The sequence below is a fragment of the Colletotrichum acutatum genome, assembly GCF_030867785.1.
Source record: "Colletotrichum acutatum strain CBS 112980 chromosome Unknown BDZ83scaffold_5, whole genome shotgun sequence".
Taxonomy (NCBI): domain Eukaryota; kingdom Fungi; phylum Ascomycota; class Sordariomycetes; order Glomerellales; family Glomerellaceae; genus Colletotrichum; species Colletotrichum acutatum.
Genome location: NW_026848999.1, coordinates 562,644 through 577,602, shown reverse-complemented (window position 1 = coordinate 577,602; position 14,959 = coordinate 562,644). Strand labels below are relative to the sequence as shown.

General features: G+C 54.7%; 5 protein-coding genes across 5 annotated transcripts; 2 read left to right on the top strand and 3 right to left on the bottom strand.

Moving 5' to 3' along the window:
- The first annotated feature begins 6,569 nt into the window (after positions 1–6,569).
- BDZ83DRAFT_342555 (uncharacterized protein) lies at positions 6,570–7,124 on the top strand. Its single transcript, XM_060502469.1, has one exon. The coding sequence runs from the start codon at positions 6,710–6,712 to the stop codon at positions 7,013–7,015; it is 306 nt and encodes a 101-aa protein (XP_060370910.1). The 5' UTR covers positions 6,570–6,709; the 3' UTR covers positions 7,016–7,124.
- An 845-nt stretch (positions 7,125–7,969) lies between these two features.
- Positions 7,970–9,026, bottom strand: BDZ83DRAFT_646742 (uncharacterized protein; the record flags this gene model as incomplete). The annotated part of the gene is made up of 3 exons (XM_060510004.1): positions 7,970–8,095; positions 8,326–8,399; positions 8,420–9,026. The coding sequence occupies 3 exons, from the start codon at positions 9,024–9,026 to the stop codon at positions 7,970–7,972; spliced, it is 807 nt and encodes a 268-aa protein (XP_060370909.1).
- A 1,136-nt stretch (positions 9,027–10,162) lies between these two features.
- On the bottom strand, positions 10,163–11,339 carry BDZ83DRAFT_646741 (uncharacterized protein; the record flags this gene model as incomplete). The annotated part of the gene is made up of 4 exons (XM_060510003.1): positions 10,163–10,284; positions 10,445–10,672; positions 10,757–10,882; positions 11,288–11,339. 4 exons carry the CDS (start codon positions 11,337–11,339, stop codon positions 10,163–10,165), a joined length of 528 nt encoding a protein of 175 aa, XP_060370908.1.
- A 514-nt stretch (positions 11,340–11,853) lies between these two features.
- BDZ83DRAFT_342547 (uncharacterized protein) lies at positions 11,854–12,709 on the top strand. The gene has a single exon (XM_060502468.1). The coding sequence runs from the start codon at positions 11,947–11,949 to the stop codon at positions 12,673–12,675; it is 729 nt and encodes a 242-aa protein (XP_060370907.1). The 5' UTR covers positions 11,854–11,946; the 3' UTR covers positions 12,676–12,709.
- On the bottom strand, positions 12,710–14,959 carry BDZ83DRAFT_342395 (cytosolic Fe-S cluster assembly factor NAR1). Its single transcript, XM_060502465.1, has one exon. It carries the CDS (start codon positions 14,568–14,570, stop codon positions 12,744–12,746), a length of 1,827 nt encoding a protein of 608 aa, XP_060370906.1. The 5' UTR covers positions 14,571–14,959; the 3' UTR covers positions 12,710–12,743.

Genomic DNA, 14,959 nt, shown 5'->3' with positions numbered 1-14,959 from the left:
TGAGTAAAGTGGACTTTTTTGTTCCGAAGACGCCCCGTCTTCATAGGTCCTCGAACACTAGTCAAGGCCTTGGATCGGAGGTTTTTAGTAAATGTAATGGCGGGGCAAGGACGCTGGGCGGGCGGAGGGGGAAGGGGAAGAGGGGGAAACCATTCAGACGATGCGAGGTGCAGGGAGAGCTTCAATGCTGACTTGACTAGAGCAAGAATGACTGGTTATTCCTCCTTTGGTTGTTGGACCATTGTTGGACGAGTCAGGCTTCTCAACTTTGATAAGCCTCTTGCAGCATTGGCTCTTGGACTGGCTCTGGCGTCCTGGTCATGGCGGCCCCCGCGTCTCTACACCTCTTTTTGCCATCTTCTAGTCTTGTCGCCGCATTGGCGACCGAACGAAGGGTTCAGGTAAGGTAGGTAGGTGAACATGGGTAGGGGAAGGGATGGGACGAGGGGTACGCGGTGATTTGCATGTGCAAGCGAGTGCTGGATGAGGGGTGTAACAGGACCTTGGACTGATGCGTCGTATATCACACTCACCCACGACGTGGTCCACGGAGCAAAGGTCAGCTTCAGGTATGCCTGCCACCGGCGCCTACTCGCAGCGAACGTGTGCCGGTGGTGGAGAAACCAGTCAAGTGAACAAGCTCTTAGACCACGGTAGGATAGGGCGGGAATGGGAATGGGCTCAGTTTGCTTGCAGCCTCGGACACTCGTCCGGGATCGTCTGGGGTCCCTCAGCAGTAGGCTGAAAGGGCCGTTGACGGCATCGGCCTCTGGCACTAGCCAAATGAGGAACATCCTGACCCGAACCCATCGAGTGCAGGAGTGAACAGGCGACAGGAAAAGCCCCTCGTTCGCCAGCCACCCCTCCATCGCCACGCTTTTGGGTAGTATGTGTCTATGTCCGACGATGACATGCCGCATGGAACGGGCAACCTTCAAGAAGAGAGGCTCCTTCCAGGGTCCAATGCGCCGCGGGGAAGATCGGGGGTACCTATGGAAACGACAAGGTAATGTGACGGGGTGGTGAAAGGTAATGAAAAGCGTCGATGACATATGAGGAGATAGGGTCTCGAACGCCCACCAAGCCTAGCTAGTGACGGAGACAGGAAACGGTACTTTGCATGGTTACGCAACTCTAGCTTTGAAGAAGCAACCAGGCGAGAGGCAGGCACGCCAGGGTGAAGTACCATGTGTAGAGGGAAATAAAGGACGGGTATCAAGCGAATAGGAAAGGCGTCACAACGCAAGCCGAACAGAGTGAGCAAGCAAGCTAGCGCCACAGCTTTGACCGAGCACGCGGTGAAGCAGTTCGACCAACTGGCCGGTGCAGGATTCAAAAGAAAGGCATTGAGAGAGACAATATAAAATGGGTGCAAAAAGGGGTCGGAATTGGAGCAAAAGGTAGCAGGCAGAGAGGGTGCAAAGGGTGTACTCCATAGAGCAGGGCAGAGAGGCATAACGAAAAATTGCACATACCTAGAAGTCGAGCCTGACATCATCATGGCCTGTGTCGCGCGCTTCAACAGGTCGAAGCCGCCTGTGTTTGTGTTTGCATGTGCACCCTCGGAGCCGGACATGGTTGCTAGCTGGCGTCTTTGTGTGACGGACGGTGAAGGTGAAGGCCTAGTCGAGGCAGAGGCCTGGATCCTTGGTTGACGTCAAAACAGGCCCGTGATATCACCGCGATGCCGAGGGATTGGTGGGCACAAGAGACGGGCGGCAGATGGGGGTGAGGTCTCGCGCAGGTGTGTGCGTGCGAGAGAGAGAGAGAGAGAGAGAGAGAGAGAGTGTGTGTGTGTGTGTGTGTGTGTGAGAATGCGGTGTGAGAGTTGTGAGTTTAGTTTGTGAGAGGAAGTGGCGGCGAGTAAGACGCGGCTGCCGTTGCGGTTGCGGTTTCGGTTGCGGGTGATGTGATTTTTCGGAGGTGAAATTGGAGACTTGGTTTTTTTTTTCTCGCTCTCTCTCGCTGGAGGGGGTTGAGAAGTTGAGAGTGTGAGAGTGGGATGGAGAGTGAGAGAGAGCCGGACCACGCTATGAGATCGGGTTGCCTTCAGGTTGTGTGCGTGGGAGTGGAGGCGGGAGGGTGGAGGCGGTAGGGGAGGGGGCGGACAGGAGCCACAAGAGGGGAAGGCGTGACTGGGTCCAGTTGAGACTGGAGGTTTGTTGCTTCCTGCCTTTTTTGCCGTCCTTCTTTTTTGTAGGTACCTTTCCAGGTTGGTGTCGAGTGTCTGTACACAGCGCCCCAGCTGTGGAGGTGAATATAGGTATGCTGTGCAAGCTGAACTGAGGTACGCACTTCCAGTCAGTCACCAGTGGAGGGGGAAAGAAAGGAAAGGTTTAATACCAGGCCGGATGGAACGCAGGAGGGCAGAGCGGCTGCGAGCAGTGAGGTGTCTTGTCTCCCGTTGGGTACGGATCACTGGACGGTACTCTTGTAAGGTAAGGTTGGTGTAGGTAGGTACCTTGGGTGCTTGGGTATCGTGAGGTGTGAAAGTGGGTCGGCAGTGACAGCGTAAGGTCGCAGCCCAGTCAGTGTCGAATGGACTGAGGTTACCCAAGCTAAGGCCCGAATGGAAGCCAGGGAGTCCGTGATGATGGCGATGACAACATCCAGTGATAGCGAGAGGCTGGCCAGAGGGGTGGATCGTGAAGTGGCACCCGTACTGTGGTAGAATGTGCTGTAGTTCTCGACTCTCGAGGATACTACTACGTACTCCGTCGAGGGTTCCGGTTCGTGAGGGGAGAAAACGACCCGATTCTGGGAACCTGGAAAAATTGGGTTTGAGCCTTCAAGGGTGGAGACGGACGAGTCGAAATAAGGTCAAGCGTGGAGAGTTGACCTTTGAGGTGAGGTGAGGTGAAGTGAGGTGGAAAGTTGGCCAGTGAGGCGCCCCGCGAGTATTTCGTGGGGTAAATAATAAAGCTGACCTGAGGGAGTAGGTAGGTGGTCGTCGGATCGGTGAGATGAGGTGAGGTAAAGAGGATGTGAGCATAAGCATGAGCGTGGGAGCCGGAACTCTGCGAGTGGCAGCTTGCAGGCGAGGAGAGGAGGAGGTGAGGCGGAGTGAGGTAAGAGGCGTGAGAGGAAAGCGGCGACCCGGATTCAAGAACCAAAGCCTGCCCTTTCTCTTTGAAAGTGGGGTCTTTGTGTGGAAGGAAGGTGCCTGTCACAGATCACAGAGGCTGCGTCCTACCTTACTCGGTACCCGTTGGACGCCTGGATATCATTCCCAATGGTGACGGGAGTTGTTATATGGGAAAGCCTAGCCCTTTCTACTTCGAGTGCCAGGTCTAAGGTACGGAGTAAGGTAGAGGTAAAGAAGAAAGGTCAGGAATTCCGGGCCAGCTCTCACTTGTACCGGACGGTCGACGGTGTCAGGGAGAAGAGTCACAATCTACCTAAGGTGCCGGTGGAAGGCGCGATGCAGGTGCAAGGTAAAGGTAAGGTAAGGTATTAGCCCGCCGGCCAAAAGATAACTCCACATACGGTCTGAAGGGTATCTAAGGTAGTCAACGGTAACATCGACATACTTTGACAATACCTCACAGAGTAAATGTGAGAGAAAGCTGGAGAGAGAATGAGTGAGGCAGCACCAAGACACCAAGACAATCTAGATACCGCCACCCTATGTGTGTGTGTTCACATACATGAGTAGGTATGAAGAAAAAGTTCAAGAGACTCTAAAGTACGGGCACTCCGTACAGAGCTCGGAATGCCGTTTTAGGGAGTTTGAGACTTTCCAAAGGGTTCTGGATTGCCTCCACAGCATTCCACAAATCAACGGCCAATCCGCCTGTGCTTACCGCGCTCTGTTTGTCCAATTTGCGCCCCGGGAATAATCAGATGGCGACTGGCTGGATGACTGCATCTTGAGGTATCTGGTGTTTGCCCCGGTGAGACTGCCCTGGTGCATGCTCACATACTGTCAACGGAAGATATCTCGCGACATGTACAGGGCATGTTAAGGTACAACTTACAGCCCCCCAAGCCGATGCAGGCGCAGGTGCAGGTGCAGAGCAGATGCAGCAGGTGTACCTCAATCCGCCTACCTTACGCAGTGCCTCATGCCTCTTGCATCTGCTTCCACTTGCACCTGCACTCTTTTCACGGATTCCCTTTTTGGACTCGCCTCTCCTTCTGCCTTACCTTACGTCTGCGCCTTACTGTACGTACTTGACTGCAGTAGTCGTCCCCGCCTGTCTCTCGGTGCCCTCCCCAGAAGCAACCATGAGACAAGCTTTGATACCTTCCTCAGTTCCTTAAGGAAGAACCTCCGAACCTCGAGGTGTCTGATTCATTCTCCTCCTCAATATCTGACATTGTAAGTCATTCCGAAAAGAAACGCCACGCCTTCCAAGTTATACTTAGGGTGCCATCGCGCCACACTTCGGCTAGGCTTGCTCCGTTGCAGGGGAGCATTGTTCCAGACGACCTTCTAGAACAGACCCAAGATCCAGAGGGGAATGACCAACTGCCAACCAGAGCAGACTGACCAGCCGCACCAGGCTAGGTATCTGGATACCAATATCAAACATCATCTCCGGGCTGAGCGACACAAGTCATTGCAAGGAAAGCGCCGCATTACCGCGCTACGAATGAAAGGCTTTGGCCATGGATCTCTTCGGCGGGCCCCAGGCCAGGCTGGTGGGGGGGGCTTCGCCGGCTTCCCTCCGAGACCGCCGACCCAAGGGATCCTCCTCGGGAAACCAAAACGTCGACCCGCCGGCGGGCCATTCCCCTCCATTCGACAAGGGCAACCCGCGAGCGAACCGCCGGGGTGGGTGCGCTGGTGGGTGGGCTTGACGGACAATGCGATTGACAAGGTGGATGAGTCAATAAAGTCTCGACGAACCAACATCCACAGCGCCTCTTCCAGCGAAGGATTGGCTGCAACATAACACCATGCCAAAGTACGGATACCTAGATTCTCTCGTGGTCTCGCCCTCTCTACGTATGCTTGTCCCCATCCACGCGATTGGAATGTACAGCTATCAACACGGACGAATGACCCCCAAACACCACACCAATCAACCTAACTATCTTATCACTTATCGATTTACCTCCCCCGGTGATACCTGCACCTCAGTTGTGATCCATTAATTACCTCGTTGAGCCAAGAAGGGGGCTCTGCTTCGGCCTGTCCACAACCACTCAGCAGCTTCCATCGCCTTTGACGCCTCTCCATCTGCAACAACTCGAATAGGTACCTACACGCACTAGCGCAATAAGACATAACCCACGCCTGGATTATCTCTCGGGACAATCCCAGCTTTAGCCTTCAGGATATCCGCCACTGTCTACAGGCTTTCATATTGTCAGCTTTTGACGCTATACCACAGTACAGGGCATAGAACCCCCGGTCCATTGCTCAAGTTCACCTTCACAGCTCCCACAGCTCTCGATAAAATTGAAACTTCAATCGCCCGATGTGGGGTGGTATTTGGCACAAAAGAACCTTCGTGGCAATCCGGCGGTCAGATAGCCTATTGACCGATGAGTTGCCAGTGACTCCTGTGTAAGCGCTGACCGGCATGCCAGTGTAGGCCATTGCTTCTCTTAGTGTGCTTAGGAGCTCAGCTTCATCAATACTGAACCAAGACAGTCTCTCTCGATGGGGAACGCTCATGGCGTGGCAGATAAGGTGCAAGACTTACAGCCATCCAGTGAGGAGCGCCGTTGCAAGCTATGCCGACTCGCCTAAAGACAGGACATCATCAGCTGTTGGGGTATTCGAGATCACCAAGCGCATACAATCGTCATAATGGCGAACACTTTCTACTTTGCGCTTCCCTCCTGACCTCTATACTAGGCTAGTCAGTCAATCATTCACCTGATGTATCCGTCCTACCACACCGACATGTCTTCAACTATCGGTCAATTCCAAACGTACTCTAGGCCTTGTCTTAGAAGGACCGGCTTCGTGGCAACGACTCGCAATTCCGCTTGGCCTGGCAGCCTGGCATGGCATAGCACAGTCCTCTATACCTGTCAACCCCCATCCAAGATCAATGTATCGGTACCGGAGCACCACTCGCTGCAACCGTGTGCTTACGTCGCGGGATGTCCTCTGAATCCTGCTTTACACTACATCCCAAGTGGCTATTATGCGGAATTCCTGCGCCACAATTCAGTTGGCAGCACCACATTGTCATGTCGAGACTCTAACCCCGACATTCCCCCACGCTTGGTACAAGATGATGGACGTCAAACGACAACCGCCAATCTTCCCCGCTGTTCACTTCTGGTGGAGAAGCCGTCCCGCCGCTACATTACACAAACCGGTCAACTCCACTACGTCAATTGCCTCCTCTTCGTCCTCCTTGACGTGGGCGTGGGGCCTCTAACTTTGCTCCCGTCTGATCCGACGTTGCCCAGCGTTCGAGGCATGGCGGGTTTGCGGGCTTGCGGGTTTTGGTCAACGAGTCATTAGGCTCGCTCCGCTTCATTGCCGCGCCATGCAGCCGCTACAATGCCAACCTCATGCCTTGCATCGCTGCTACAGTGTTCCCTAATCGCTATACGAGAGACGGCGGCGACACGAGCATGCTTCACCGAAACAACGTAGCGCATGTCTGAGCATTCGATGGGAAGTTGGCTAATCAGGTAACGATTCCTCGGCACAGAATGTCCCGTCTGATAGCCATCTACGGAGAAAAGGTCGACATGTTCCCAACAAGAATTGCTCAACCTATGCAAGAGTCACCAGTACATGGACCAATGTCAGGCACGACCAACGAACATGTCCAATCTCCTCTTCGTACTACTGTACACCCAAACTCTCCTTCAAGTCTCTTCTACCGCGCGACCGCGCGTCTTTCACCAACGTTTCGCAACCACACAACGTCCTGAGCGATACCTAGACTCGTCCGAAGAGACACTCGACCCGACCCGCCGGATCTGCACCTCGCCCATCCCGGTTTGTCAACCCAGCAAAGTAAAGGTTTCGTCCAAGCTATGGCCCGAGTTCCTCATTGACTGGCATTTCCCCCTCATCTCGGAACCCACATGCCGATGAACCTACGTGCTTCTTTGTACGACCCTTCGTGCATGAGAACAACTTTCGAACTTGTGAGACTCGCCATTCGGCATCAGCTTGCAATGGTCCACGTTCTTGGCAGCTCAAGCAAGATCCCGTCGGCCTCGAATAGATCTCTGATGCTTTCATTCTTTATAGGTTAGGTGAACTTAGGTCTGACGGACCCTCGCGTGCCGTTGGGCAGCTTCATGCGTAAAGATGCAAGCTCGACGTCAATGCTCTCCGTGTTCTGCCGATGAGGGGTCGATGCCCTTTTTTTCGGATTGCCATGTGCCAAAGCCGGACGATCTAGATCAATCTGGGAATATGAGAGAGAATGAGAGAACGAGAGCCAAGTTCAAGGTTTGGACCGATACAGTTTCGATATGTCCCACCTTTCTACCAATGATGATGGGTCAACGGCGGCTCCCATACTGGAACGAGCCGCAAGCCTACCGCTTCTGGGCTGCTTTCTTGGCATTTGTTTGACTGTGGAGGACCTCAGTAAGAAGACCAGACGCAATCATGATTTCCTTTAGTTGTTCAACTATCACCACGGTAGATTCGGCAGTCACAGTAAGTCGCATCAAGTAATATATCGTTCGAGCAAGCCCACCACAGTTCACCCTGCTTGACAGGTACTCTCATCTCCGTCGCCGAGGTAGCGGAGCGTACATCCAACTCAAGGTCACTCTTGTAAAAAAGCGGGAGATTAGAACCTAACAGTCTCGCAGTCTCATTATTATCGTAATTGCCGGAGCATCTATCATCTATGATATACCCTCTCGCGAAAGAGTTTCTAATCATGCCTCTGTCTCTTTTCTGTCCATATCCGATACAGATATACCGCTGAGCAAGTAATTATCGGTATAGCAGTCAAAGAAGGGAAGCTCCATGAAACGAAAGGACCCTCCCCATCCCCCCTTTCCCCATGTGAGACGTCCAGGATTCTGTCTATGTGGGAACCCGTTCTGTAGTCGTTTCTGATGCCGTAACGCCCCATGGGTGTGGTATACCGTATGCTTCCGATAAGACAAGACATTGTTCCTCGTGCCTTTTCTTCTTCTTCTTCTCCTGTATCTAATGAAATCCAACGATGGAGAAGGGGTATCTCTCTAAACGAACGCTCGCTCTGATGCTTTGATCCAAGTTCGTAATTCGTAAGTGGGACGTCTTTTGTTCCCGGCTGGCAGTATACATCGGTGCCCACATGTACGATGCTCTGCTCTCTCTCTCTCTCTCTCTCTCTTCCTCTGCGCGCCTGTGTATGTGTATGTGTATGTGTGTGTATGTCTCACACACTCACTCACTGACTCCAACTCGGACTCAACACAATCTTGGTAATAGGCCTCATCTGCTTCTCCTTCCAACTCGTAAGCGGGACCTTCACCCAGACGCCATTACCCGCTCTCATCCACGCGAGATTCCGCGTCGAGATGAGGATCCTCGGCTTCTTCTTGGGGTTGGCAATCGCCGCCGCCGCAGAGAAGGCGGAGAAGGGGGATACGCGGGCCGCGTGAAGTGCGACTTGCTGGTTGAGCCAGTGGTCGACGCGGGCGTTGGTGGTGTAGAGGGAGGTGAAGGGTGAGGCGTAGGTTGTGAGTGGTGCTGTTGCTGGTGCCTCTGGGGTCGGCGTCTCTGAGACTGTTGACTCTGTTACCTCTGTGCCTGTTGATGCTAGGCTTGCTGCTACGGCTGGGCATACCGGAGTACCAGGCTCAGAGGAACGACGGGAGCCCGCGACGTTTTCGTGGCGGTGGAGTTTCCGGCGGCGACTGGCGGCGGAGGCTGAAGACGAGGAAGACGAGGCCTTGAGCTTGAGCTTGATAGCCTTGGGCTTGGTGCCGGGCTTCGGGGTGGTTGTGCCTGTTGTTGTGGGCGGGGTGAGGATGGGCTTGGAGGGCAGGAGTCTGATTTTGGTGATGGGCTTGAGGTTGGAGGCGTTGGTGTTGGGTGTGAGGATGTCGGCGCCGGCGCCGGCACCGGTGGATGGGGTTTGGGGGTTGGCCATTATGAAGTCTTGTAGTTGAGATGTTTGATGTAGTGTAAGTGCTCCCCTTGACCTGGTTCAACCCCTTCGATATGGTGAATTTTGGTTTTGTTGGACTTTGAGACCTAGGCGGGAAGTGTGATCATGCTTCGCGTGAAGTCGCAAGACGAGAGTAGAGTAGGTTGAGATTGATGAAGATGATTGCCTTGATTCTTGATCAAGTTGAACTGGAAACAATGTTGCTATCGAAGGCCTGGTCGTTGTTCAAGTCTTCGTTGTTGTTGCAATATGTTTGCGTTTCTTCTTCAGACCCGCGAAAGTGTACGAAGGATGTATGAAGAACCAGAGAAATATTCTACACTGGTAGGCGTCAAGCACGCCTTTGTATGTCATTCAAAGGACGAAAAGGGCGATTCCTCGAATATGGGCGGTGGCCGAAGAGGTGAATGAGTGAACAATCGGAGATGGGCTATATGCCTGATTAGGGTAATTACACGACCAAAATGGGACTTTTTCAGATGAAGAAAGTCGAGAGGGCTTTTATTCACTGCTTTTTCCGGTCTGACTTTGCTGAGCTGGGCTGAGCCCATCTCCGTTACAATTTCGAGGGCGAGGCAAGAAAAGGGAATAAGGTCGGGTGGGTGGTTGGTCGGTGGTTGAAAGAGGTGAATGACCCGCGAACCTGTCTGGTCCGCGTGACTACCTCACCCTACCAACCTATCTCCGTATACACCTCAAGACTCAAGAAGCCCCACAAGGCTCTGGTAGTCACTCGGCCTCTCTATGATTCAGATAATTGCCTTGCCTTGTCTTTTTTCTCGCTTTTACCAAGGTTCGGGGTTTCCATGGGGTTTGACAATGGAGAAAGAAAAGTTGAATGAAAAGTTCTCTTTCACGTAAAAACGTGTGTTGAAACTGCCCTCTATTTCGGGCATCAAACAATCGAAACAAAGAGTCAATGTAGACGACATACTCTCACACACATAATGAAGAGGTCGCAATCCTTCCAAATGTTCTTTTGTTCTGTCGTCCTTTCCCACCGCAATTGCAGATTTAAGGATGGATCAACGAATATCTTCAGCCCCTCCGCTCCCCTCGAAGCAACCAAAGAATCTCATAACACAAAAACAAATGACGGCTATGCGCAAATTGCTTCCTCAACTTCTAGCCTTGTACTCGGCGATGATCTTGTCGATCCGTCGCTCAGCCTCCGGCGTCGTCTTTGGGTTATTTCGGGGATCAGAGCCGCTTCTTGGAAGCAACGGGTCTGGGAAATGTTCTGTTCAAGTAAAACAAATTCTGTAAGCTGAGCCCTCTCATATCTTCCTCTCAACTCGTTTCAACAATGTCGTTGAGTTGGGTGCCATCACGGCCTTTCATTCACCAGTAGAGAGGGGAGGATGAAAAGAAAGAAAAAAAAAACAATAAGGTTCACTTACTTGGGTCGAATCTCTGGTCCAGAAGTTTCGCCTTGAAAGACTCGTACTCTTCTCTGAACTTCTTATTGTTCCAGCTGGGTGCGGCCGCTATTGCCGCCGAAGAAGCCTTGGGGTCGTCTCGGATGCTTCCCCCGGCCTCGGAGCTGGGCGTCTGGAGTTTTGCGCCGCCTGCTGCCATTGTGTTTGCTGTTGAATTGATTTCCTTCAACGTTGTGTAATTGCGGGTTCCTGAAAAGTGATGAGTTATTTGTCCATGTATATCCTGGGGTTGGGTTGTTTGTGTCACCGCTCGGCGGTAACTTCTGAACTCACCTTGAATCCCAACTGGGTTGTAGGAGGATGTGCCAAGAGCTGGTGAGGGGGTCTCGGGGGATTTTTTGAATAAAGGCCTCGAGGGCTTGAAAGGAAGTATTGAAATGTGGGCTTTTTTGCCAAATCCTGTTGACGAAGCCAAAGTTGAGGTTACTCCGTCGCAGATTTGCCTAAGCACCGCACCGGGTGATGGAGTAGTTGGGTATGAGGTGAAATGGACATCGCTCACCTGCCTGTCACTCGGGCCCAGCCGACCCCACCATTCCAAGGGTGTTTCCAAGATCCGATGCGCCTGCTGACCCCTGGGTGCCCCTCCACACAAGTCCGGAGAGGATACTTGTTCAATACACAATTTTCCTTCCAGGCAGAGGCGAATGTCAAAGTAACTGTCATGTCCATAGACCAGCTGAGGGGAGCTTTTAGAAAAGAAAAAAAATAGCCGTAGCCGCCTCGGACGCCTCTGACCAAGGCACAACCGACAAGGGGTCCGTTAACCTCACTCATCTCATCCCACCTTTTTTTCCCCTCTACCTTTAACTTCATCGTGAGCATCGACTTCACCACCCTTTGGACAACCTGCCATTTTTGGTTCTTGTGTGTTCACATTCATCCTATCCACTCATCCAATGCTCCCACATTAGCCCGAGATCACCGCTCGCCCCGTCACGGTCACAGCACACACCTCTCCCCTCCCTTTCAGGTCTCAGCTTCCTCAACCGATCGATCGCCCACCACCTTTTGGCAGGCAGGCTTCAACACCCCAGTGAGGCTTCACCCACCCCCACCATTACGGTCACGTTATCACAGAGCTGGGTCGCTTCACCGGAAACATCACCCGAGAAGTAGCCGAAAAGATGGTCAAGAAGGGCGGCGCTTCTCTCGTCCCTGATGCCTGGGAGGATGATGACTGGGAGTCCGCAGCCGACAAGCTTGACGCCCAACCCACAGAGGTGCAGCCTGAACCGCAAGTACCAATGACCAAGGCAGAGCGGCTCGCCCAGCATGCCGAGCAGAATCGAAAGCTTTGGGAATCAGCGTATGTCTTCCACCCGGCTTTTTTTTTCATGCCCAGCCTACGGTCTTTTCCATTGCCTGTTCCATGTCCTCCCAATGGCTATGGTCATAGAAAACGGGCAAAGTAGCTAACACGAAATTTGACCTTCCCTAGTGACTCCCCCACACCCACACCAATGACCTTCCTCGAAACCCAACCCTCAGTCCCCCTTGCCACGGGCTTCAAACCCCAGGTCAAAGTCCTGAGCCGAAAACCCGCGCCCCGAACAATCGCCCGGCGCGACCCCGTCACCGGCCTCCTCTCCCACCTCTCCCTCGCCGACGACGACGCCGACGACCAGCACGCCGAGAAGAAGCCGCAGCTCACGCCCGAGGAGATTCGCGCCAAGCAGCAGCGCGAGCTCGAGGAGAAGCAGCGGCGGTACGAGGAGGCGCGCGCAAAGATCTTTGGCGAATCGAACCCTTCCTCTGGCGCCTCGAGCCCGAGTGGGACAGTCACTCCACCTAGAGGGGGAGGAGGAGGCGCCGAGAACGAAAGAGGTGGAGGGCGCGGCCGTGGACGAGGACGCGGTCGCGGCGGCGGCGGTGGTGGATACCGAGGGAACTCGAATCGACAAGATGACCTACGACGACCTGGCAGTAGCAGATCCGACGCCGTTCGCGCCGAGAGCGGTCGTGAGCTCTACGACCCCGGATACGCACCCCGAGGCGGCTTCGGGATGCAGAAGCGTGGGGGCGGCGACGGCCCACACACGTACAACACATACAACCCGCATTCTTCTGGGCGTTCGACCCCGAGAGACGTCGAGGACCAGCCCAAGCAGGCCATTCGAGCTCCACGCGGACCGGATGGGACTGGACGAGGTGGATTCGGCTTCGCCAAGCGAGGCACAAAGGAAGGATGAAATTATTACTATGCTAATTTTGCCTCTTCCCTGTCAAACGAGGGAAAGAAGAAATAAGCAAAAAAAGACTACCAGCCTCCGCCAATCTTGCCCGCCAGCTGAACGACGCGCTCCGTGTCGCTAGCCTTGTCCTTGCCCACGTCGCTGACCACCTCGCGATACGTGGTGAGGGCCAGTCTACCCAAGTCTATGCCAGTGCAATCCGCCCAATGCGCTAGGGTATCTCGAATGTAAGAAGGCGAAATTCCGTCAACAACGTCGTCTGCTTCTTGCAGACCGTTACCATTTTGAGCAATACCATTGCTCTCCTCGCCGTCAGAGTCCTCTGCTGAAAAGTAGGCCTCGTCGACCTCGGCCAGGAAATCCTTCTGCTCGAGCGGGCCCGGCTTGCTCTCGTAGCCCTTGCGCTCGACGACGATCGGGTCGTCGACCTTGATTTGCCCGCCGCCGTTGGTGCAGCCGCCGGGGCACGCCATGACCTCGACGTAGGCATACTCGAGCCCGGCGGACTTTCCCGTGGGCCTCCTGGCGGCGCCGAACGCCTTGCCTCCGGGCATACGGGACGGTCGCGCTGGCTTCAGCTTGCGAACCAGGTTCTGGATGTTGCGGAAGCCGTAGTACCGCGCGGCCTTGAAGATGGGGTCGCCGGTGGCGGAAGCGACGATGAACTCGACGACGTCGGCGTTACGGCCGCGGATGATTTGGATCTGGGAGTTGGGGTGCTTGGAGGCCACGGTCTGTAGAGTGAAGTAGAGGTTGCCGCCGGAGGAGCCGGCGGCCACAGACGAGCGGTGGGCTCCGTGGGCCGGGAAGAGGAACTTGTCTAGCCTCGTGTCCGGGAACGGCGTCCGTTGGACACCGGCGGCGGATGGCTTAGCCCGCGGTAGATTAAAGAAATTGAACCCCCTTGACTCGGCCAGCATGAGGACCTCTTTGCTCGTGATAACGCAGTCCACGTCGCGGACCCCTCTGCCGGGTTTCCCGTCTCCGTCGGGACCCCACACCGAATCCGTGAGCTCCTCGCGACTGGCCTCGAGCTTCTTGTCGAAGCACGGCATGACGGCCAGGTGCCAGATCCTGCTGGGCGGGATCCCGAGCTTCTTACTCAGCGTCGTCTTGAGGAGGGTGCCCATGAGCGCCTGGGGCGATTTCACGCGCGACAGGTGCGGGAGGACGTAGGGGTGCGTCTTTTCGGCGTAGCACACCCACCCGGGACACGATGATGTGAGGATCGGCTTTGTCGCGGGGGTTGACGGTGACGGTGACGGTGAAGCGCCTGCTGCTGCTGAGCTACCGCCACCGCCCAGAACCTCATCAGCCCCGAGAACAAGACACGCCTCGCGCGCAACGTTGGTATCCAGCACCCACGTGAACCCGTTCCCATGCTTCCCGCCGCTCGCGAGCCCCGCGTCGCTGCTGAAGAGCGCGTCCAGCATATACCCAGCCTGCCGTTCCGTCGTGCCGTCGCCAGCAGCAGCAGCCAGACTCGCCCTCGTCTGTGGCGAGACGCTCGCCACAAAAAGCATTCTGCTCTCGTCTTCGAGCCCCTGGACGTGGAACTCGCCCGTGGTCGGGTCCGGGCCGACGATGCGGAGGGACGGGCCGAAGTCGAGGGTGTTGAGGACTTCGGTGTGGGATTGCATGCTCACGAGGACGGCTTCGGCGGAGGTGACGCAGCCCGAGCAGGCGAGGCAGTCTGTGAGGGAGATTTCGGCGGGGGGCGCATTGCTTGCTGCGGTGGAATTTGGTTGGCCGTCGAGGATGACTTCGTGTTCGAGGGAGGCGTCGAGGGGTGGTGGAGGGGGGGCGGAGGGGAGGGTTTCGATTGGTTTTATGCAGGCGACGCCTGGACTTATGAAGTCGTTGAGGTCGTCTGCGGAGAGTATTGCGCTCATCTTGGAGGATTTCTGTTCAGAGTGTCGAGAGCGTAGAGAGATTGAAGGAGAGAGGAAGAGTGGGAGGGAAAGGAGGGGAGGTGGGATATCGAAGATGGCGGGGCAATGCGTGGATACGTCGCGATATGCAACAAGTTGACGATAAGAAGTATGAGTCGCAACGCAGCGGGGTGCGAGAGAGATGCGAGGACACAAGCCGTTCGTCTAGGTATGAGTGCGGAAACGATACGAGAGGCCTTGTCTTGTTTGTGGACGAGTTATGCTTCCTCCTTGTACTCCGCGAGGCCGGAGATGCGCAAACGAGTGGTGGATGGGAATTAATCGTTGATTGCAAATCCATCCCCCACCACTGGGTTTTTTTTTCGCTCTTCGCAGAGTCAACAGTCAAA